The following is a 25,104-nucleotide window of genomic DNA, read 5'->3' as shown; positions in this document are numbered from 1 at the left end:
GGTATAAAGTCCACACTTTTTACGTAAATTGTTCTGTCTGTCCTGCTCACATCTCCAATGGTTGTACACGTTGTCATTAACGTGGCTTCACACCAGCCACGCCGCTTTGCTAGCTAAAACACTGGTGTCGGCACATAAGGACGCTGTCATAGCCTGTCAACCACGTTGATTAGCTGCGTACATACGAATGTGAATCGCATTATTGGCTGGACTTTGGGATAAGGTGGCATCGTTCATACGGGAGCAGCCAGTCACTTACTAACACTGCAAAACAGAACTGTTAACGTATTTATTTCAATTTCAATTCAGTTTAGATTTTTTTTGTGCGCCAGAGAGCCAGCAGTGCGCAATTGCGCACGCACACAGCTTAGAGGGAACATTGGTTAGGACCATGTGAAATTTTAGGGCAGGGTTCCTGAGTGCTGAGGCATCTGTACATAAAAATTGCAGCTCCTGGGATTCAACAACTGTTAAGTTACAAACCTCTTCTTTAATTAACATCAGCTCCAAAAAAATAAAAAACTAAACTAAACAAAAACAAACGGTGTACCTTTACAGTGATCTTTACAGCCTGTAAGGGTACGTCTACACGAATCCAGATAAATTTGAAAACAGCATTTTTGTCTAAAAACACTCTGCGTCCACACTATCGTTTTCAATCTCTTTCTTCCGCACTGAAATGTGTCTGTACTGCACATGCGTGAAATGTAAGACGATTCGACCTGCGTCATTTCCGTCTGAAGTTTATTTACTTTCCAGCTCTTTGACGAGGAAAAGCGTCGAGTTTTATCTGGAGCATGTACAAACTGATATTAATTTTTAATAGGGCTGTCAAAATTGAGAGGAAACAAAACAACTGCTGTATAATGCCGTCTGACATCTTAGTTGAATTGGTCACATGACTGCATCATATGACTAAAATGCGTCATCGTTTTTGAAAGCTTCCATTTTCACAGTCCACACTGCAACGCCAAAATGGCGCTTTCAAATGTATCCACTTTTTCAAAAAACTCAGTGTCCATGGAAGGCCAAAATGGAGAGAAAAAGATGCGTTTTCAAACAAAAACGTATTAGTGTGGACATTGCTTAAAGCAGTATTCTTTTCTAATTACCAGATATAAGACTGTATCTGCCAATTACCACTCTTATTCTTCTTCTACTCGCAGTCATTTCTTCCTGAAACTGTGTTACTATTTTACAGGTGAGAGAGGAAACGATGTAGGAGGTGAATGACGGCATCATGCGCTCCGATGCCAGGCTGGTAGGCAAACTGAAGTGGGTCCAGTGATGAACTCACCAGCCGCTCCAGGGTCTTCATCAGTTGGGATGTCAGAACCACCGGCCTGTAGCTGTTGAGGTCCTTGGGGCGTGAGGTCTTTGGCACTGGCACAACACAGGAGGTTTTCCAGAGCTGTGGGACTCTCCCCAGTCTCAGGCTCAGGTTGAAGATGCGCTCCATCACCCCACAAAGCAGGACCTGACAACCCTTGAGCTGATGCCATCTGGACCCGCTGCCTTCTTGGCTTTAATCCTCCTCAGTTCCCTCCTTACATGGGTGGTTGAGAGAGACAGGCTGGAGCCTTGTGTTGAGTGTGTATTGGATGCTGTTGTTGGGGTGGGGAGGACTGAGCAGGGTGAATAGAGAAGGTGTGAAGCGTCTGGGGTGTCAGAGGTGGAACAGCAGCAGTGGGGTGGGTGAGTCTGCATCCAATGTTGAAGACTGCCTCGTGGATGAATCAAATCTGTTGAAGAAATGATTCAGTTCATTTGCCCACCTCACATCCCTCCCGAGCAGAGAGTTCTGATGCACCCTTTTCAACTCCTCTTTGTCTCTGGATTTGAAGGCCCTCCTCTTCTGCTTGAGGATGTCTTTAATTTCTGCGGTAATCCATGGTTTGTTGTTGGAGAAACACCGCACAGTCCTAATGGGTGCGGTGTTATCCACACAGAAGTTAATATAGTCCGTAATGCATGTCACAAGGCTGTCGATGTCCTCTCCGTGGTCGTCACAGATCAACTCCCACACAGTAGATTCAAAACAGTCCTTAAGAGCCTCCTCCCTCTCCTCCGACAATCTCTGCACTGTGCGGGTGGCTGCTCAAAAACTGTTCCGCTTTCATGCAGGCCTGGCCCTCCTCATTGGGTTTTTATTGGAGTTACCTCAGGCCAGCAATCATCGTGGGTCATTCTGCCCGCGGATTTGTGTTAGGGATGCTCTGCTATTGCGTGTTTGTTTCGGCTCGTCTCCCGGTCCTCTGTTTCCCTGCTTGCAGTTATAGGTGTTTGTGTGAGTGTGTGTGTGTGTGTGTCCGGAAGGCTGGTTTACAGGCACCATTAGGCCAAGAGGAGTTCCCACACTGAAGCTAGCCACACCTGTAGCTCATCAGCCATCGCCAGCTGTAGCTGATTGCCTTCACCAGGAGCTGCGCTGTTTAACAGTGTGGCTGGGCTTCAGCTGGTGGTCGATTATTGAGTTAACCCCATTTGTACAGCCGTGGATAACTTTGATATTTGAAAAACCCTAGCTATCAGGAGATTGCCGAGTCATCAGAGTGTTCTGTTTGTCTTCACTAGGAATCGGGAGCGGAGCGTTGTTTTCACTGGAGCAGAGCCACGGTTTGGAACTGGGTGTTTTTCGAGTTGTCACCTTTCACGATTTACAAACACAGGCACTATGTGGGGATTCAGGGAGAATCGCCACAGGAACCACAGTGCTGACTTTCATAAATAGTTATTTTACATTTCATTGTAAATAAAATCGCTGTTCTTCATCAGAGTCCTGTGTTTGGGTCCTACTTCTTTCCTGGACTCCATGGTCTGCCACCGCAATCCGTGACAGAATAATCCAGCCACAATGGACTCAGCGGGCTCTAACCTGCCAGAATGCTGTGAAGAGATGACGCAGATTTGTGAGCATGGAACATGGGCCCGTAGCTGGCTCTGGACCTCCAGAGAGTTTGCAACCAGAACTCCCAACTTTGTTACCTCTGTCCTCTGCAGAGAAATCAAGTGAACTTATTCAGCCATCAGTGTACTTCAGAAATGTTAACTCTGAGTCTGTGGACTCTGAGTCTGTTGTTCTAGAGTTAGGGAGCTCAGACCACACAGCACGCAGAGCCAGGTGACTTTTTGGTCCGGTCAGGCCACATGGAGATGGAGATTCTGCCCAGGGCTTCCCCAGAGGCTGAACTTATGGCCTCTGGCACCTCTGGACCCCTTAGAGATTGTAAAGCCTGGTGTTCCACCCTCTGCTCCACCGTCTGCAGCTGCCACACCACTCCATACTCAAATGTCTGCAGCTGCCACATCACTCTCTACTCCACCATCTGCAGCTGCTACGCTGTCGCCTGGACCTGCTCAGTCTGAGCTGGAGGTTGCTGCATCGCCTGCATCTGATCTGCCCGAGTCCGAGGTCTACACGCTGGAGGGACCCGCTCTGCCCGAGTCGGAGGTCTGCATGCCAGAAGGACCTGCACTGCTCGCACTAGGGGTCTGTGAGCTGCCCACACCTGCTACGCCTGCACCTGAGGACATCACGCCACCTGGTCCTGCTTCGTCTGGCCCTGTGTGCCAGCCATCTGCCAAACTGCCAGTGAGTCTTCTGCCACATCCACGTCCAGGACGGCCTGCCCATCCACATCCCAGGTCACCTTCTATGCCATGTTGCCGCCACCAGACCCGCGGCAGGCCACCAGAGCTGCAACGTCGCCGCTGGATCCGCAGCAGGCCACTTGAACTGTTTCACCTGAACTACTTCCCTCCTGCAACTCCACAATCTCCCACTGCAGTCCATGACAAAACTCTCACTGAGGGAATGTGAAGAGCCATAGCCAGGAGGGAACTCCCCAGACGCATAATAATGAGTTGTAATGAAATACACCTTGAAGTGATGTGCTTGTCTTGATGTGTTGATGATGATGACATTAGTCATAATGCCCAAAAAGTGTGTTTAGTGTAATGGAGGTCCTATTTTTCTTTTCTTTTTTCCATGTTTATACATTGTGTGTGTGTGTGTGTGTGTGTGTGTGTGTGTGTGTGTGTGTGTGTGTGTGTGTGTGTTTCTGTGTGTGTGTGTTTCTATGTGTGCATGAATGTATGTGTGTGCTCGTTCTTTACATACATGGGTTTTGAGGCCTCAGCCTGATCTGTCTGCAGTTTATGTCCTCCCTCAACCTCCATGGTGCAGTAAACAATCCTGTTTGGAGCCAAAGACCTCAGACCCTGCACTTCCATTATCACCACCTACAACACAAACATGCAGAGGTTATTGATAAAGAGACCCTTTTAAAGCATTTATGTTATGCATGGACAGCAACTGCTAAAATACATTCAGCAGTAACTTATCCAGTAAAAAAATCTCTCTCTCTCTCTCTCTCTCTCTCTCTATATATATATATATATATATATATATATATAAATAAAAGGATAAGCGAAAGCGAATGGATGGATGGATGGATGGATGGAGATATATGTATATATATGTCTATATATATATATTTATATATATAGACATATATACATATAGAGACATCTGTGCTGAGTATGGCCTGGAAGTCCCGAGATCAAAATGGGAGACGCCCCCAAGAGTGGGAGAGAATGACCGAGCTAGGATCCTGTGGGACTTCCAGATACAGACGGACAAAATGGTGGTGGCTAACCAACCGAACATAGTGGTGGTAGACAAACGAAAGAAGACAGCCATAGTGATAGATGGAGTGGTTCCGAATGACAGCAATATCAGGAAGAAGAAACACGTGAAACTTGAGAAATACCAAGGGCTCAGAGAAGAGCTAAAGAAGATGTGAAGGGTGAAGGTAACAGTGGTCCCAGTGGTAATCGGAGCACTAGGTGTGGTGACTCCCAAACTAGGCGAGTGGCTCCAGCAGATCCCAGGAGGAACATCAAAGCAACATCTTCTGGACGTCTCTGTCCAGAAGAGTGTAGTCCTAGGAACAGCTAAGATACTGCGCAGGACCCTCAAACTCCCAAGCGTCTGGTAGAGGACCCGAGCTTGAAGAATAGACTGCCCGCAGGGGCGAGTGGGGAATTTTTTTTATATGTATATGTATATTCGGCCCTCGCACTTAACTAGGCAGATTGATAACCATCATGACGCTTGCCCATCAATAGAGTTGGACTGTAGTGGAGTGGAGTGTAAATAAAAAGGCTGAATAGCCTTTATACAAGCACACACACACTTCTTAGCATTGCAGCTCTAATCCAGCTAATTAGAGTTAAGCTAATCCATTTGCTAATATAATAGCTAAACCGTGAGCTACCAGGAATGGGAAATACAGTGAGGAAATGGATTTGAAAATGAGAAATGGAATCGCCATTTTAAATGTCAGAAATATATCTTTGATTTGCTTTTAATTAAATTACTTCTTTTCTCTTTTTAATTGTATTTTTTCATTTGAAGTAATTCATTTTGAAATATTGATATACAAATATATAAATTGATTTATAAATAGTGATTTTATTTTAAACTCAATTGTTAAATAATAGTAATATGTAAATGAATTTACTAATGCATATTTTATTGCCGATAACCGATAACCAGGATAGATAGGCAGGCAGACTAACAATTCAAAGGAATTAGACTACTGGGAACCGGTTCTCTACAACAGCTGGTTCTCGATTATGTGCACTCTGTTGTATTTGCACCAGTAAAATGACACAGCAAGACATCATTCTACAAACGGTTTCATAGGTCTCTCCACCTACCTCCAGGGTGAAGGACAGCACTACATCAGACTTGGACAGCGCATTCTCATCCTCCTGGCCCATGTCCATGATGGAGGTGTTGTGGCCTCGTTTTAGCTTCTGCAGCTTGAACTCTCCTCCTTTGGACACTGGCATGCTTTCCAGGTTTGCCATCAGAAGGTTGACAGAGGATCGCAGCTCCTCAATGTACATGGCCTCCATTTCTCTAGAGACAAACCGAGGGAACTTCCCCCCATACTGACAAAAATGGGAAAGCAGCCAATTAAATAATGAACATGATCCAACAATCTCCCTTGTGTGTTCAATAAAGTATCTATCTATCTGATCCAAAGAAAAACTTTAAAGCAAATTTGTTAAATTTTGATAAAGTCTATTCCAGCTATCACAGGGCAGGAATAAGGGTACAAGACAGGTTGCCAGTCTGTTACAGGACTAAAATGGAAATGGAGACAGCCATTTCTGCTCACACCTACTGCCAATTTTGCCAGTCAGTCTAACATTCATAACTTCAGACTGTGAGAGGACGCTGGAGTACCCACTGAACATATAAACTCCACAGAGAAAGGCCCCAGCCAGCTAGCAGATTTGAACCATTACTATTACCATCTATTAATGTGGGTTCTACCTTATAATATAAAGCGCCCTAAGATGACTGTTGTTGTGATGTGGAGCTGTATAAATAAAATTGAATTGAACCTTCCAGCTACGACATAATGGTGCTAACCACCAAACCACCGTGCTGCTCATTTCTAATAAATGTTATATAAATGTAAAAATTTAACTGAGGAAAAATGTCTGTATTTATATCATGTGTTGAAATATAAAATAAGAGTCAATCCTTACCTATTATTATTATCCTAACCCTATTATTAATCTCCTCAACCATCCAAATGTCTTACCCGAGCAATCTGGTCTGCCATTTGAAGTCGTCCATCCAGCTCTCTTCTGATCTGTGCTGCCTGTTCATCTGGGTTGTCCAGCTGGGGAAACATATTACACATATTGTGCATATTGCTCTTTTTAAACAAAAAACTCCCAAGTACACTAATAAGACATAACCTCATGACCACTGACAGGTGAAGTCAATAAAACTGGCATGGCATGGCACGCGAGATATATTGGGCAGTGTGCTCTGTAGCTAGAATGTTTTCAATTTAGAAAATAATCTGTGCAAATTAATTAAATTATCTTGACTAAAGAAAACTGTGCTTGAATATTAGTTAAATGTCAGTGCTGTAGTTCAATGACTGAAAGCTTAGATGGAGAAAATAGGTGAGGGGATTTATTCAGTACTAACTGCCTCAAAGCCCTCCAAATGTCTACCATACTTCCTCTGATAAAAGCCAGGGCCCCAGGTAACCTTGCAGGTAAATGACCTGGTAAATGACCTGCATTTGTATAGCACTTTACTTTGTCTCTAAGGACCCCAAAGCCCTTTACACTACATTCAGTCATTCACTCATTCACACACACATTCACACACTGTAATCATCAGCCCCACTCGTTAAATAAATAAATGTACATGGATTGATAAAAAATAATTAAAACAACACTGTCATTTCTGCCATTTGAAGTTTTGCTTCAATGTACAAATCACAAATATGAAATACAATAGCATGCGGGACAAGCTTTGGGAGAGGCAGTAGGAAACCAAAAGGCAGAGTAGACCCTAGAAAGATTGTAGAGCTAACACAGAGAGACAGGCAACCATTTGCACTCACATTCACACCTATGGGCAATTTAGAATAACCAGATAACTAACCAGCTAAATCCCACTAACAGCATGTGTTTGCACTGGATTATCAGACTCTTCCAGGGCAGTAGGTCTCAAAATGGTAGGAAGGTAGAGTAGGTCAATTCAATTCAATTCCATTTTATTCATATAGTGCCAAGTCAAAACAACAGTCGGCTTAAGGTGAACCCTACAATAATACAGAGAAATGCCAACAATCACATGACTCCCTTTGAGCAAGCACTTTGGCGACAGAGGGAAAGAAAAAATCCCTTTTTTATAGGAAGAAACTTCCATCGGAATCAGGCTCGCTAAAGGGTCTTAGATTTTTACAATTTTAAGTTGTTTTTTTTTTTTTTTATATGTGCTCAAATATAGGACATATTCATATTTTAAGTACTTCAAAATCTAAATGACAGATTGTGATTAATTTTGACAATAAGAAATACCACTGAAAATGTAGTTTATGAGATATTCATGTACAAACATTGCATTACATTTGGTGTGAAAAAACAGGCCTGAAAGTTGGTAATAAAGGGGTAATGGTAGAGTAACAGGGGGGAAACAAGTGGGTAATGATGTGGTAATTTCTATGTTATTACTATTCAATTAACAAAGTAATAACCATGTAATATCATGGTATCATGGTAGCAACAATGGTTACGGTTGAGTAATATTATTTATGAACTTTATGTAATAGGATAATAATAGCCCCAAAACTGGGGGTAACAATGTGGACATACAGCTTGGTAATAAAGTGGTAATTGTAGGGTAACAAAAAGGAAACTAGAACGTAATAATGTGGTACTTTCTGTTATTACCACTCAATTACCTCTGGTAGTTTCTGTGTAATAAGCAGGAAATATAGCTGCAAAATGCAAAACCTGACTGTTTCTATTTAATAGCATTAATAACCATTTAAAGCAAACTAAAAAAGTGTGTGATTATTATCTAGTAACACATGTGGTAGGTTCTGTATAATAAGCATAAATAAAAACAGCGTGCAAAGAACTGGCTGCCAGTAGGTGGCAGACTGCTGCTGTACTGGAAATCTCTTTATTTTATGTATTAAATGCATCACTTTAGTAATAGTAGTAATACTTTCTCAACTCAGTGTAGAATAATCACTCTTGACACCAGTTGTATGCATGTAAAATGTTATCAGGTGGGCCACAAGATTTATTGCCTTCTCACAGTGAACCCATTGAAGACTTAAGGGTCTCCAGACATCCTGTTGTAAAGGAGGTGACAGTTGGTAACAGTTTATCTTTCTTAGACTAGGAGAGGGTCAAGGGTGAGCTGGACTGAAGAGATAAGGATATATGATCTGCTGTGGAATGTTCTTTGTTTAAGAGTGTCTGTGTCTGAGTGTAAAAGATGTAAGGGCAGTGGCCACAATTCAGAGATCACCCTAGTGTTTGGCTGGAGTGGGTCTCTCCATATTGCAATATGTTTATTAAGTCATTTCAAAATGCTCACTGGGTATGTTGCAGGTTATTGTTAAAATTTCCATAACACTGCCTACTGGGAGTCTGCACTTTCAATTTTATCCCTGGAGAAAGACAAAGAAGAAGTAGGGTGCCAAGTTTCCACTTTAGCCACCGTTTGCCTCCATTTTGGCTTGCCTTGTAGATCCATGCTTACATAAACCAATGGATTATAACAATACATTTGGAATCAAACCCATGTTATAGCTACTGCTGTCTCTTGTAGTTATTAACTTATACCACATACCACAACTTACACCACTAACAGTGTAGCTAACAGTAGGTTAGTAGCTAAAGTTAGCTTACCTAAAAATACTTAGAGTACTTCTAAAAACTAAGGTTGCATAAAAGTAAGATTGTCGTGAAATTACCTGACCATTATTATTGTAAATGTGGATAGAGAACTTGATGTGGTTAGTTAAAGTTTCAAATAAGACATAGATATTTGCCCAAAAATTGAATATTCCAGTTTTCGACTGAGAGGCTTGATCTTTTGATGGTCAGGGGTCAATCAATGATGAAGGTGGATCAGGGTCATGGTGTTGCGCCCCCCACAACCCTGAATTGAACAAGCAGGAGAACATGGATAGCATCTTATTTTTGTGTACTGGACTTTTTTAAAAAATTGCACCACTTTTTTTTTCCTACCTGAAATATATTTACCATATTATTTGCTGCCATCCATGTCTAAAGTATGATGTGAAAGATGGTGCTCTACACGCCTACGTCAATCTAATGTATTCATATGTGTTGTACATTTAAATATAATTATTAACATTTTGAATATGTGTTTCCAGTACATTACAGACTTCCTGATGCTTGTTTTAATCAATTAATCAATTAATAGAAAGTGGTACTAACACTTTATGCAAAATAGAGATGGTCAAGCAGAAGGACTGGATGATCTGAGATAAATAGGAATCAGAATATTTCAATAACCCCTAAGGAAATTATCACCCATAGTAAAAACTTTTACTATATTCTTACTAAAATAGTTATTTCAAATATAGTTGAAGAGTTGAAGTATCATAAGAAGTTTCTTATTTCAACTCATTTACCCTCTGCATATGATTGCATTTATATATTCTAGCTTTCTTGTACAAACAGTGAGTGTGCAAAGATAGGAAAACATCTAACAGCTATAAGCTGGGGCCGATGTCTTTATTATCAGGCTGGTGCCTAAGTGACTGTGTAAAGAAACTTCACAGAAGAAAACAATTGTGCAGACAAAGATTGTTTGTTTATATATAATGGTGGTGTAAAGACTGCTTTTGCCGTACCCATTTGCAAAAAATGTTTTTTAATTTTTTTCAAAATCTCAGAAAATCAGGTCCAAAGCTCTAATGCTTATTTTTTTCACAACAGTCATCAGTTGCAAAACCTTTTTAGGGGGTTGTGTTGTTGTTTCCTCTTAAGTGCACCTGGGCCTTATTCCAGGAAACAGATTTAGCTAAAAACTCTGAAGTTGTTAACACTGAGATGAGAGAAACTTAGAGTTGATGTTAACCGTCTTTATGGATCAGAAACTCAGAGTCAGTCTCTAGAGTAACATACTGACTGTTGGCAGATTTTTTCAACAAACACCTCTATGTCCTATTCGAGGAAGCATGTGGAAAAAACGTAAAATTAAACTCCGAGTTGATTAAATCTGAGATCAACAACTGATCCGCTGTTCGGGAACAGGAAACTCACAGACTTACTTCAGTAACTTCTGAGTTTCCATTTCATTGCTCTGTGTAACCATTTGTTTTGCAGTCTACATGACAGTAAACTTGAATCTTGAATCTTGAGTTTGTTCACTCAACAAAGTGTGTTTGTGTGTGCACAGAGTAAGAAAGGATTATCATTAGCGGAGCCCTGGTACTATGACTCAACATGGTAACACATAAATAAATAGCAGAGCACCTGCCAGTGCTGACTGAATGCATGTGAGTGTTCAATGGAAACCACTTAAGGACAGAAAAAAAACGCTTGTATGAATGGGTGAATGAGGAATACAAACCACTTTGCTCATAGTAGAAAAATGATATATAAGAACCAAGCCATTTACAGAAATGTTGTTTGCATTTAATGACTAAATCTCAATCTGTGAAGAAATTTTAAGATTAAATGTAATCAGAACACAGACTGTTACCCCAGTAACTAGTGATGTGTCGGTCGCAAATGAAACAGCTCTTTGAAGTGTTTTTTCTTTCTCTCACCCTCTCTCTCTCACTTTTTTTTCACTTCACACTGCATGTGAGCCTTGTGTTTGTGATGAGCAGAGAGGGGAGGGGCGGTAGGTACACTCGCAGCAGCAGTAGCACACAAACAGAGCAGGAGGGAGAAAGAGAAAGAGCCGGGGGCAACAACAAGAGACAACATCAACACATTAGAAAGGTATAGTAATGAAAATGAGTGACACCAAGAAAAGAAGCAAAGTCTGGAACCATCTCAATTTTATTGACAATGTAAAGGCAGCGTGTAGAGTCTGTAAGAAAAGGATATCAAATAGAGCCGGTTGGGAATGGGAAGATAAAACACAGTCAGTTGAGTGTGATATTAATGAAGGTGCCAGTGTGTCTACTGTAACTGTTGCTGCTGCTTCTGCTGCAGTATCTACAGCATCATGCAGTATACCACCACAAGCACATAAACCAACCCAGAGCTCTATGAGACAGTTTTAGCAGAAGTCTTTGATCCAAGCAAGACAGAACTCAATTGATGAAGAACTGGCAAAAATCATTGCACTTGATTTCCAAAGAATTTCTGTTGAGGATTCAGGAAGTTTATTCATGCACTAAATCCTATTTTATATTGTGGTTGATAATAAATTTATTAAAGCAACAAAAAAAACCTGAAGGGCTGCTTGGGAGCAGAAAGAGCCGGCTCTTTTTAGTGAGCCGAGCCAAAAAAAAAACCCCAGCTCTCTAAAAAGAGCCGGAATTCCCATCACTACCAGTAACTGACTCAGAGTTGAAGTTAACTCTCTTTCTGTAACAAAAAACACTGCCAGGCACTTTTCTTTTAGTGGTTGGCAGCTGTTTCTTTTAGAGAAATGAAGGCTGTAATCTGTCAGTTACTGCTGACATTCAATCACTGGGAGCTGGGAAGATTAAAGCAGTTTTCTGTCTTTATGCATTTTTATCCAATAATGGCAAAAATAATAGATTTTTTGTTATCATTGTTATTGTTATTATTATAATTAGTGTCTTGGAAAGTTTAGAAAAAATATTTAAAAACTGAAATGGCCATAATCTGCTGCAGAAACAGTTTTTATTTAATACAAACTAACCTGAGGGCTGATCTGTGTCTGATCTGTTTCTCCACATATGACCTCCACTTTCTGTCTACCAAATTTTGTCCTGTCTGGTTGAAAAAGATATTGAGGAAACCTCTCTGAGGATGTCATTTACTATGGACTGGAACACGGCTAGGGCATTTGTGAGGCCAAAAGCATCAGTGGGTACTCAAAGTGACCAAGGTGGCTTTAAAAGCCATTTTCTCATTCATCGCCCAGTCGCGGGGTAATGCAGACTGTAAACAATACTGATGATAGTGCAAACTCCAAGAAGTAACCTTATTGTTAGCCCAGTCAATAGTGGGACTATGGGTCTGGAGCAAGGGAAATTTGAGTACCAGGGGGAGTAAGGAGATTAAAAATGTGCAACATAATGTACTCACAGTGGTTCCCAGGTAATAACAGAGGACAGATTCCATATGGGTGATGGAAGGTAGTTATTATCCATTGATACATTCTTCATATATGCGTCTTGGGTAGAGATGGGAAGGTCAAAACAGACATTTTGACGCTGTGTTGGGCTTCCAAAGTGCAGATGTTTCAGAACACTGCTCTGAACCGTAGTTTAAACCGATCGAATAAACGTTCTCAATTAAATGGATCAGTATGGCAAAAGCCACTCAGAAACTTTGGGAAACTCTGACAGGAAGAGGTCTGGCAGACCCAAAGCTACAGCTGAATCAGAGAGTTAACAGACAGCTCACAGGACAGCAGCTTCAAGCACAGCTTAATAGTGGTCATAGTAAGCAAGTCTTACTATGAAACACCGCCATTGGACTACTGCAGACTGGAAGAAGGTATTATGGACTGATGAATCAACATCTGAAATCTTTGGTTCATCGTGCAGGATCTCTGTACAACATCGAGTAGGTGAAAGGATGGTTCCACAGTGTGTGGCATTAACTGTCAAGCGTGGAGGAGGAAGTGTGATGGTCCGGGCCTGTTTGCTGGATCCAGGGTTGGTGACTTGTATATAGTGAGAGGCACCCTGAACCAAAACCGCAGCATTCTGGAACATCCTGCAGTACCCTCTGGTATGTGCCTAGTTGGTCAGGGGTTCATCCTACAGCAAGATAATGACCCAAAACGTAAGTCCAATCTATACCAGGACTACCTCAGGAAAAAAGAACAAGAAGGTAAGCTTGAAAACATGGAGTGTCCAGCAGAGTCTCCAGACTAAAACCCCATCGAGCTGGTTTGGGATGAACTGGACAGAAGAGTGAAAGCAAAGCAGCCTACAAGGTCCACATTTATGGGAACATCTGCAACAGATATGGGAGAATATTTGATTTCTATTGTAGAAAGAATGCCACGTGTTCAGCTGTTATATCTGCCAAAGGTGCCTACATCGATGAGTCAAAAGTTTAGAATACATTTTGGTCTATAAACTGATTCTTGTTTTTAAAACAAGTGTCAATATATCCTTCTTATCTTTTAAATTGGTATACTCCGGGAGATCTTTGTGGTCTGCGGACCAAATGCTTCTAGCTGTTGATAGGTGTAGATTAAAACACAGAAGAAATCGGGCTTTTGCTGTGACTGCTCTGAAGCTGTGGAATAAACTGCCTTATATATCAGGACTTCTCCAACTCTGGATACTTTTAAAACTCATCCAAAGACCCATTTTTAATCCTTAGCTTTTAAGTCTCTATGAGTCTGTCATTATTTTATTCTTATTATTTCCTTGATTTTACTTTCATTTAAAATTTTATCTGATTATTCTATTGTACAGTACTTTGGTCAACAGTTGTTGTTTGTAAAAGTGCTACATGAATAAAATTGATTTGATTTCATTTTGATTTAGTGTATTTTATAGCTGATTTAATACATGGGTAAAAATCGACCCATTAACGTAAGTGATGATAACAGAAAGTTAACACATGAGGAAGGCTAATCACCAGAGAATGTCACATAAAAAGAGAAGATGTGTGCCAAAGTCAGGGGTATTGCTACCCAAAGGTCCAGCTTCTGTATTTCACAGGGACGTAAAAGAGTGAGAAATAACTTTACTCAGAGATGTAGAAAGATAAGAAAGACAGGACAGGAGAGGAAGAAGAGAGCTTAGATTTAAAGGTAAGGACTGCTCAGTGGTGTTCCATAATGTGTAGATTTAAAGCTTACATTCAAGTCCTACATTCAAGTTTTTAAGTCAAATATTAGGTGTGTACATGTGACATTGTTTTTTTCATGTTGTGAAACCTGTTGCAAAACAATCTGAGGTACACTAACTGCTCTGTAAATGCTGCATGAAGAGCTATCCTGCCAGATAAATAGGCTATTTTGCTGTATTGTGATGGATTTAAAGTAAAGAACAGTGTGTGACTGGTCCACATTGGCTGTAGTTTCATGGTCAGAGTTATGTTACATCAAGTGTAGCAGAGATTCATGTGACTTTTAGCTGATGATGCTGCTTAAATCCAACGACTGAATTCCACCTTCATACCAACTTTATACCACCTAGAAAAACAGAAACATCTGCTCACATCTGGTTGATTTAAGTTGTGTACATCCACAAAGAGCAGCAGGTCAGCTGATCACAGCCTGTACACTAAGAAAATCTACCCCACACTGAGCCACGACAACCAATTTTTGGGTTCCCCCAATGGCTGAATCCCACTTTAACCCCTGACTGTATACATTTTCCCATTTAGAAGTAAAGTAACACTCTCTGTGTAGGCAACAGAAAATAGATTTTTTTTTCCTTCAGATTCAGGCTGAGTATAATTAGAGTATAATTAGAACTTTTTAAAAGTTTGTATTCCTATCTACTGAAAATATTTTATCATTATGTTAATATAGCACAAGGTTCAGGTAGCTTTGCATGAAAATAAAAACATCCTCCAAAACCTTACATTTTTCACAGCCTGTAATTTTCTTACTTTTGAATCAGTATTTCAAACTTTACTGAAGTATTTTTTTAGAATACAATAGAATAATCCTTTAATTGTCCCACAAGGGGAAATTTGGTTGTAACAGCAGCCAGAAAGACACATATACAAACAAACAGTACACAGGACACAGATCAGAAACATACACATTTTTTTTTCTTCTTACATATTTACATTAAGGACAATGGTTACTATAAACAGAGTACTGTACAGTTATTAATTTAAATAAAATTAACTACAGGTAAGAGGCAAACTCAGGTTGTAGTGCGAATCGGTTGATTAAATTATTGCAGTTACAGCGCAGATGTAAACATCTATGTTTGTTGGGAGCAGTTTTGATTGTACAGTCTGACAGCTGCAAGGATGAAGGACCTGCGAAAACGCTCCTTCATGCATCGAGGATGCAGCAGTCTGTCACTGAAGCAGCTCTGCAGTTCAGCAAAATTTATATGCATGGGGTGGGAGACTCTGTCCATCAGAGATGTTATTTTGGCCAGAGTCCTTCTGTCTCCAACCACCTGCACTGGGTCCAGGGTGCATCCCAGAACAGAGCTGGCCTTCCTAATGAGTTTATCCAGCCTCTTCCTCTCAGCTGCCGATAAACTGCTGCTCCAACATACCACACTGTAAAAAATGACAGATGCCACCACAGAGTCATAAAAGGTCTTTAACCCTTTAAGACCTACCACAAGAGCCACCAACACCCTGAGCCACGGTCGCCCACAACCGTGGCTCAGGGGGTTGGGAAGCGCATCTGTAACCGGAAGGTCGCCGGTTCGATCCCTGGGCTCTCTGTCCTGGTCGTTGTGTCCTTGGGCAAGACACTTTACCCTACCGCCTACTGGTGTTGGCCAGAGGGGCCGATGGCACGATGTGGCAGCCTCGCTTCTGTCAGTCTGCCCCAGCTGTGGCTACAACCGTAGCTTGCCTCCACCAGTGTGTGAATGCGAGAGTGAATGAATAGTGGCATTGTAAAGCGCTTTGGGTGCCTTGAAAAGCGCTGTATAAATCCAATCCATAGAACCAAGTCCGGCAGAGCTTATATTATATTTTTACATGCTGTGGAGCCATTTTTGGGAGCATTTCAAGTTGATATACATCAATGCAACCATTATAGCCCAAATTTTAATAATATGTCTGCATTAAGTGCATAGTAATTACATACATTGCAAAAAAGTGCAATAAACTACAAAAAAATTGAAAAACGTTTTTGTTTTTTTAACATATATTTCTAGTTAGAAAAATTTAAGAGGCTTATCCCTCAAAACTGTAAATACAAAAAGGTTGCACAAAATAGTTTCCCACCACAGGAAATTTATTTTAAGTGTCTTCATAGTTTTATTTTTGAAATTCACCAATTTTATATACTGCAGGAAAAACTAAAATAAATATTATGATGCAAATTTGCAAAAATACAGCATATGCATCAAAATAAACTATTTCCAGCAGTGCAATATGAGTCCAAAGCATCCCAGAAACGACACAGAAAGTCATAAAGTCAAACATAACTTTTAAAAACACCAGTATAGGCTCATGAGGCCCTGATGATAAAAAACTACATTTCCGCGAAATGACATCACTTCCGGTTTCGGGCAGGACATGGAGGACATGCGATAGTTCACACTGTTGGACGTAGGAAGTGTTACAAACAGCTGATCGGATCGGCAAAGCGTGTTTCTGGAATATTATGTTTTTGTTGCTGCAAGTGCTTTTTATGCAGTTTTTGCAAAGCTATATGAGGAAGGAAACTGTTACTTAGGACAAGCTGATGGCATAAGATGTAAGTACAACTCCAGTTTCATATGTAAAAAAAATTATTGCGCTAGCTTACGTGGTTGCAGTGCTACCAGGATTTAAAAATAGTTACGCAAAACAGAGCGTGCCCGCTCCGACCGGCTTTAAAGGGTTAAAAGCGCTCCCTGAACTCCAAATGACCTCAGCCGCCTCAGCAGGTAGAGTCTGCTCTGACCCTTCCTGTAAAGAGCATCGGTGTTGTGGCTCCAGTCTAGCTTATTATTCAGGTGAACACCCAGGTACCTATAAGAGTCCACTATCTCAATGTCCACTCCCTGAATGTTCACCAGTGTCAGTGTGGTGAGTCTGCGTCTCCGGAAGTCCACCACCAACTCCTTGGTTTTCCCGGCGTTGATCAGCAGGTGGTTCTGCTGACACCAGTCTACAAAGTCCAGAGTCCACTGTTTGTACTCTGAGTCGTCCTCACCTGTGATGAGGCCAACTATGGCAGAGTCATCAGAGAACTTCTGTAGGTGGCAGTGTGGGGAGTTGATGGAGAAGTCTGCAGTGTAGAGGGTGAAGAGGAACGGTGCCAGCACAGTTCCCTGTGGGGCCCCCGTACTGCAGACCAGCGTGTCAGAGACACAGCCGTGTGACCTCACATACTGTGGGCGTTCTGTGAGGTAGTCCAGTATCCACTGGGACATGTGGTGGTCCACTCCTGATAGCTCCAGCTTGTCTCTCAGAAGTCGTGGCTGGATGGTGTTGAAAGCACTGGAGAAATCAAAGAACATGATCCTCACAGTGCTTCCAGGCTTCTCCAGGTGAGTCAGAGCTCGGTGCAGGAGGCAGATGATGGCGTCCTCCACCCCAATGCCAGGCTGGTAAGCAAACTGCAGCGGATCCAATAAAGACCTCACCAGGGGACGCAGAGGGTTTAGAACCAACCTCTCGAGGGTCTTCATCAGATGTGATGTCAGGGCTACTGGCCTGTAGCTGCTGAGGTCCTTGGGATGGGAGGTCTTTGGTACCGGTACCACACCGGATGTCTTCCACAGCTGTGGTACTTTCCCCAGTGACAGGCTCAGGTTGAACAGATAACCTAGGATGCCACACAGTTTATCTGCGCAGCACCTCAGGAGCCTGGAGCTGATGCCATCTGGACCTGCAGCCTTCCGCACCTTGATCTTGCGAAGCTCGTTCCTCACTTGAAGTGCTGAGATAGAAAGAGTGGATTTTGGGGGAGGGGGGTGTATGTTGGAGTCCACAGGAGCCGGGGGTGGGTGTGATGGCTGGGAGCTGGGAGGTGTGAAGCTGAGAGGTGTGAAGTCCTGAGATGAAGGACAGGCAGTCCCTGAAGATGAAGGAGATTGCAGCAGGGGGGACGATGCTGGGGGAGGGGTGGGTGGTTGATCAAACCTATTAAAATATTTATTTAGGTCATTCACCCACCCCAAGTCTCCTGCAGCCTGGGGGGTTGGTTTTTGTCCTGAGATTGTCTTCAACAATAGCATTTGTACATCTACTTAAGTATAGAATGTCTGTACTTATGCCAACTGCACAAAGCTGACAGCACAAATAAAAGATGAAAACCAGAACAAAGAGACTTTAAAACGATCATCACAGTGATTCTACTGTAGAAACATGAACAGGTAGAAACAGAGGCTGCAGCCTGGCTCTCATTGATTTGCTACCTGTTGAAGTTCAGCAGTGACTGGCTTCACCGCAAATGACGGCTTACTTAATCACAGTGCTGGGTTGGGGTCAGGGGCGGATCTAGGTTTTCTGCAAAATTTAAAGTGAGCCATTTCTCTTTTGTCAGCGATGAAGTGGCTCTTATTCAATGGTGTTATAGTGATCTCTGTACTCCACTCCCCGGAACTCCACAGATAATATCTTCATTGCAGCCTTCACTACTTCATATGGGCGTGTGAAACTATATAGCTACTTGGATAAGTCACAGGAAAGAGCTATTTACTATTGATAGTGTTGTGTATCTCACTAGAGAAAATGACGGAACTAGAATTAGGTATATATTAAGGCAATCTGACAAATGGGTTAGATCATCATGATTTCATCACAGAGTGTGTTGCAGCTGGACCTAAAAGTTATGGATATATGACCAAAAACGGGAAAGTTGTTTTGATAGCAAAAGGGATCACACAAACACATGATGTCTGCGAGAGGGTCAACTTTGAATCTGTAAAGTACCTTGTTGAAAATTACATAGATAACTGTCAAGAGGGGCTTACACTTGAGGCACCTCAACACGGTATTATTCGCAATATAATTTTTTAACACGAGTGGTAATCATTAAAAGCTTTCAGAGAGCATGAAGTCTGGTTAAAATTGCTAGCTTTACATCTTATTACACATGTGATAAATCGTTTTACAAAACACCATGGCATCATTTTTCTTTTGATTAGACCCATATAAAGCAAGTACATTTTCATAAGTCTTTCCACATGATCTCTGGTCTATAAAAATATACAGTGCTGACCGCATACTGTAGACAGCGTGGCTTGCAGTTGTCTTTGATGGAAAGATACTCGATCAGCATGCTTTTTCAAAAACGCTACAATGCCTTTGGTGTCATGATCTTCGTGTCTCCCTAGTTTACCTAGGTTTCTAGGCCAAATTTTGTTTTGAGTTTGTCTCTCTCTCTCCCTCTCCTGTCTCTCACCTGTCTGCCTGGGCGGAGCTCAGCTGGGCTCCCGCCCTTGGCCCATGAACCTGCTGTAAATCTACCTGATTATGTGGACTCCTGGGCTGCTATTTAAGCTGAGGGCTCAGAAGGCGTCTTCGCTGAATCGCTGAGTTATTCTCGTCAGTACAGCTCCGATAATCTCTGTTTCTAGTGTTACTTCTCAATTTATTCTAACAGGAAACAGGTTGGTGTGAGGAGGCCCTGAGGTCAGCCTTATTAAATAATGTCCAGGAAGAATTGAAAGACGAACTAGCTATGCGTGAATTGCTACACTTCATGATTTGATGTCTCTGTGTATTCGCATTGATGACAGGCTGCGAGCACGCCACGCAACCCGGAACTACGATTCCCAGGATCCTTTGCGGTGCCCTGGCACCGCCACTGCGGAGAGTTTTTCTGGATCCAGCCACACCCTGGAGCGCAAGGAAGAGCCAATGCAAATCAGGTGCTCTCACCTCACTCCCGTGGAGCGACACGGGTGCCTCACTTCTGGTAAGTGTTTGTATTGTGGCCAGAAAGGGCATGTTGTTGCCACCTGCCCGGTGCGAGCAAATGCCCGCCAGTAAGGGCGTCTATTGTCTTGTGTAGTCTGGAAGACGAGTTGATGACGGGATGGGTGCAGTTTTCTCTGTGGTGGGGCCAGGCGGCGCTGCTGTTCTGGGCCCCGGTCTGGATGGGCCTGGGCCCCCTTTCCCTGGCGGGTTGCGGAGTATGGGGGTGCCTACTGGGGTCAGCGGGGGAGCTGGCCCCAGGGAGGGGTCACTTGCCCCTCCCTTCCTTCCCTCCCCATCTCCAGCTGCCTCCCTCTTCCCGCTCCACCACAATCACCAACACATGCAGGGCCTTGGGGTAAAGGTGTGTCACCCCTTCTGGCTGCCTGTGCCTCAATTTTATCTCACAACTTAGACATTCACATTACTCACACTCTCATAACACATACATATAGGATCTTGGGGGTGGGCACGCTACACGGACTCCAAATTACCATCAGGGTGTACAACCTCACCCCTGGCGTCGTTGCCCGCCTCTCAATTTTAAATACACGTAGACATTGAGGGCTATCAGGAGGGGCTATGCGCTTACCTGCTGCTCTCTGGCAGGTAGCTCCATGCCCTCCTGGGTTTTAAATGCACCTTAGAACACACATGCATCAACACTACATATGAGCAGGCGGAGGGAGGTTTGGAGTCTTCTCACACCCCCGTTCTCTGCGGCCTGCTGGAGCGGGGGGGCTAGGAGGAGGATTTGGCCGTCCGACTGGAATGTGGGGCCTCCCTGCTGCTGCGGAGTCGGGGCGGTCTGCATCTCCCCACCGCAGGGAAAAGGGTAACACCACCTGGGTCTGGGTGCAGTTTCCCCCTCCAGGGGCAAGGGTACCTAGACCCGGGGCTTAGAGTACGCTTGGGGAGTGTGATTGTGTGTACAGTGTCTCTTTATGTCTGTCTCCATGTTGGGTGAGTGTTGAGTAATTGCATATGAGAGCATGAGGGTGGGAATGGATGTTTGTATCTGTGTGTGCCTGTATGTCTGTGTCCATATGTCAGGTCGGGTATCAGACGCCACCTCTCTTGGGACATCTCAGGCCCTCCAAGGTATGGAGGCCTATCTCCCCCCATCACTTCCCCTGCCAGTGGCAGACGCCCTCAGACATCGGTGCGTTGGTGGGTCTTTGTGTCCGGGGATGGGTGTCCAGGTATGCACCGGCTCACTCCTTGGTGGCTGCTTATCGGGGCCTGGAGCCTGGGGCTCGCTCGGGACACTTCGGGGGTGGGGTGCCCTCGGCCTCTCGGCCTGGGGCTCGGTCACTCTGGCGCAGCTGGCTGCCGGCGGAGCTCCCGGGAACGTCACTGCAACCCCCCCTGGCTTATGCTCCGCGGCTGCTGAGTGACCCCTCATCTGGGTCTCTCCTCAGCTCTTTCTGGGACAGTGGCGCGGCTGCCCCTCTGTTGGTCTTCCTTGGTCTCTTGTGTTCTGAGGGCCTCTGGATGTCTGGAGTTTTGATCTCCTCCATACCTGCTTCATGCCCTGGTGGACGGGGCTGTGGCTCCTTTTAAAAACAAGCGTGTTCATGCTCACAGGTGTACACACACACAAACTACACCCTTTTTGGCTCCTACCTTAAAGCACACTGTGCGCTGTCGATCTTACGTGCTGCACAATTATGTGGGCGCCAGCGAGGAAGTAACGTGCCGCTTAAGCTGCGAGACGTGGAAAACCGGATGGACCTTCATGGCGGGTGGAAGCCGGAGACGATAAGTCACGGGGTTGAGCCAGGCAGTGACCTCGTACGGGCCAACGAACCTGGGAGTGAGCTTCCTGGACTCAGTGCTGAGCCGCAGGTTCCTTGTGGAGAGCCAGACGCGACCCCGCGGCTGAAAAGGATGACCCGGGCGGTGGCGGCGACGATGCTGCTTGGTGTACAGAGCGTTGGCTCGGGAAATGGCAGCCCACGCTTTGATCCAGGCCTGACGACAGCGGCGAACCAGGCACGTCGACTTCCGCCTCCTGATGGCTGAAGATAGGAGGATGAAAACCATGACAGACTTCAAAGGGCGAGAGACCGGTTGCAGAAGAGACATGAAGGTTATCAGACAGCTCAGCCCACAACAGGTAACGAGGCCAAAGCGACGGTTGGGCGGAGACGAAGCACCTCAAGAAGCGCCCCAGCTGTTGATTGGTCCGTTCAACCTGCCCATTGGTCTGAGGGTGATAGCCGGACGAGAGGCTGGGAGACGCTCCAATCAGGCGGCAAAAGGCTTTCCAGAACCTGGCGGTGAACTGGGGCCCCCTGTCGGAGACTATGTCCTTGGGGAACCCGTGAAGCCGGACGACATGGTCCAAGAGGAGCTCGGCCGTCCGTTTGGCGGAAGGGAGACCGGCCAGAGCGACCAGGTGCACCGCCTTTGAAAACCGGTCTACAAAGGTGAGGATGGTGTCAAGACCGTCCACGGATGGGAGGCCGGTAACAAAGTCAAGGCCGACATGGGACCAGGGACGTCCCGGCACAGGGAGAGGGCGAAGGTCGCCAGCGGGAGGCTGAGTGGAGGACTTGGCCCGAGCACAGGTGTCACAGGCGGAAACGAATTCACGGACGTCCCGAGTCATGGAGGGCCACCAGAAGGCACGACGGAGGAGTTGGAGGGTCCTGTCAGGCCCCGGGTGACCAGAGAGCAGGGAGGAGTGAGCCCAGAGCAAGGCCTCCTGACGGCACCGGGATGGTACATAGAGCCTCCCAGCAGGGGTGTCAGGCGGAGGTGGTTCGGCGGTCAGGGCATCCCGGATAGAGTCCTCCAAGGGCCACCGAAGGGGGGCAGCGAAGCAATGAGAAGGTAGGATAGGTCCAGGGTCTGACGTGAGGCCGTCCTGGGCGAACTGTCTGGAGAGAGCGTCTGCCTTAGCGTTCTTGGAACCAGGGCGGTAGGCGAGGTGGAAATTGTAAGGCTCAAAGAATAAGGCCCAACGGGCCTGCCTTGGGTTGAGCTGCTTGGCAGAACGAATATGGATCAGGTTCTGATGATCAGTCCAGATCAGAAAAGGGTCTTTCGCTCCCAGGAGCCAATGCCGCCACTCTTCTAAGGCCCACTTGATGGCCAGGAGTTCTCGGTCTCCGACACCGTACCGTTGCTGCGTGGGAGAAAATTTCCTTGAGAAATAGCAGCATGGGTGAAGTTTTCCATCCGGGCCGTGTTGAGAAATGACGGCGCCAGCGCCAACATCGGAGGCATCCACCTCCACCACAAAATCTCTGGCAGGATCAGGGTGGAGCAGGACGGGGGCCGTAGTGAACCGGTGGATAGGGTCTCGGAATGCCTGTTTTGCACCTGGGGAGAGGCAGAAGGGCTTAGGCAGGTTAGCTGGTTTGGTGAGGGATGTCAGTGGGGCGACAACGGTGCTGAAATTACGGATAAAGCGCCGATAGAAATTGGCAAAGCCCAGGAAGCTCTGTAGCTGCTTAAGGCTGGAGGGCTGAGGCCACTGGGTCACGGCTTGGACCTTTTGCGGGTCCATGGTCAGGCCATCGGAGAAGATGGTAAAGCCTAGGAAGGTGGTGGACCGCTGATGGAAAGCACACTTCTCCAGTTTGCAGAACAGCTGGTACTCGAGCAGCCTGCTCAGCATGGCCCTCACATGGCGAATATGGTCCACTTCGGTGCGGGAGTAGATCAAGATGTCGTCTAGATAAGCAAACACCCACTGGCCTAGCATATCCCGCAAGACATCGTTGATCAGATGTTGGAAGACAGCAGGGCTGTTGCAGAGGCCGAAGGGCATCACCAGGTACTCCCAGTGCCCGTTAGGGGTGATGAAGGCCGTCTTCCATTCGTCCCCTTCCCTAATGCGCACCAAATTGTAGGCGCTGCGTAGGTCTAGTTTGGTGAAGATGCAGGCCTGGGAGAGGGAATCGAGTGCGGTGGATAGCAGAGAAAGAGGATGGCGGTTCTTGACAGTGACTTTATTCAAGCCCCGATAATCTATACAGGGGCGGAGCCCGCCATCTTTCTTCTTGACAAAGAAGAATCCAGCAGCAGCAGGAGAGGTAGAAGGGCGAATAAAGCCCTGTTGGAGAGCCTCAGCAACGTACTCCTCCATGACCTTATTCTCTGCGGGTGACAGAGAGAACAGGCGACCACGAGGAGGGACCGCTCCTGGGAGGAGCTCGATGGCCATGTCCTAGGAGCAATGAGGAGGTAGAGTAGAGGCTCGCCTCTTACTGAAGACCTCAGATAGGTCGTGGTAAGCTGGAGGGATCTTATCCAGATCAATGGGCTCCGGGAGTGAGGCCTCTTCTGACTTTGAGTTCTTTTTGGTCCGAGAGAGAAGGCAGCGGCGTGGACACTGGGGACCCCAATCCAGGATCTGGCAGGAAGACCAGGAGATGTGGGGGTCATGTTGACGGAACCAGGGGTATCCAAGGATGAGAGGAGAGGAAGTGGCCGAGACTACTAGAAACCGGATCTCCTCCTGATGATCCCCAATAGACATGCGAACCGGCTGGGTCTGGAACTGGATCGGGTAGGGTTGGAGGGGTCGCCCATCTACTGAGGTCACCGGGAGAAATCGATCAACGGAAGTTAACGGAATGCGAAGTCGAGAGGCTAGTTTTTGGTCGATGAAGTTCTCAGCGGCTCCGGTGTCCAGGAGGGCTTCAGATGAGAACTGTTGGTGTTTCAGGTGAAATATTACTGGTAACAGAAAACGAGAGGGGTCAGAGGAGTGGGAAGGGCCAGGTGGGACTCCCCCGCAGCCCAGTAAACACCAGTATGTGGGCCCCACATGGGCTATGGGGGTTCCAAGTGGGGATGGGCTTACAATGGGCATCCAATCTGGGACCCACCTGGGTTAGCCAAGTAGGACCCACCTGAGCCAGCCCAGATGGGCTATGTTCTATGGGCACCATATGGGTAACATATGGGAAGTTGCATGAACAGGCAACTGAGTTTAACGACCTTAGTTAAGTATAATTATTAGTCATGTGTAAGTATAAACATGAATTAAGATGAAATAACTGATAATAAATTATGCCAGAGGCAGCATATGTATATTTAATTAAT

The 25,104-nt window shown here is 45.0% G+C and overlaps 1 protein-coding gene across 3 annotated transcripts in view; it reads right to left on the bottom strand.

The window, feature by feature from the left end:
* Nucleotides 1-25,104, bottom strand: part of LOC146386331 (calcium-dependent secretion activator 1-like) — a 331,088-nt gene that overhangs the window by 217,796 nt on the left and 88,188 nt on the right. For all 3 annotated transcript variants that reach the window (XM_084927304.1, XM_084927306.1, XM_084927305.1), the window contains exons 4-6: nucleotides 6,624-6,704; nucleotides 5,725-5,961; nucleotides 4,121-4,242 (exon numbers count right to left, since the gene is read on the bottom strand). In XM_084927304.1, coding sequence (XP_084783430.1) covers nucleotides 4,121-4,242; nucleotides 5,725-5,961; nucleotides 6,624-6,704 — 440 coding nt within the window. The remainder of the gene's footprint in view (nucleotides 1-4,120; nucleotides 4,243-5,724; nucleotides 5,962-6,623; nucleotides 6,705-25,104) is intronic.

The sequence above is a fragment of the Perissodus microlepis genome, chromosome 5 (genome assembly GCF_051167445.1).
Source record: "Perissodus microlepis isolate ML-2025 ecotype Zambia chromosome 5, ASM5116744v1, whole genome shotgun sequence".
NCBI lineage: Eukaryota > Metazoa > Chordata > Actinopteri > Cichliformes > Cichlidae > Perissodus > Perissodus microlepis.
The sequence above is the reverse complement of the archived record's forward strand: the minus strand, read 5'-3'. Positions and strand labels throughout refer to the sequence as shown.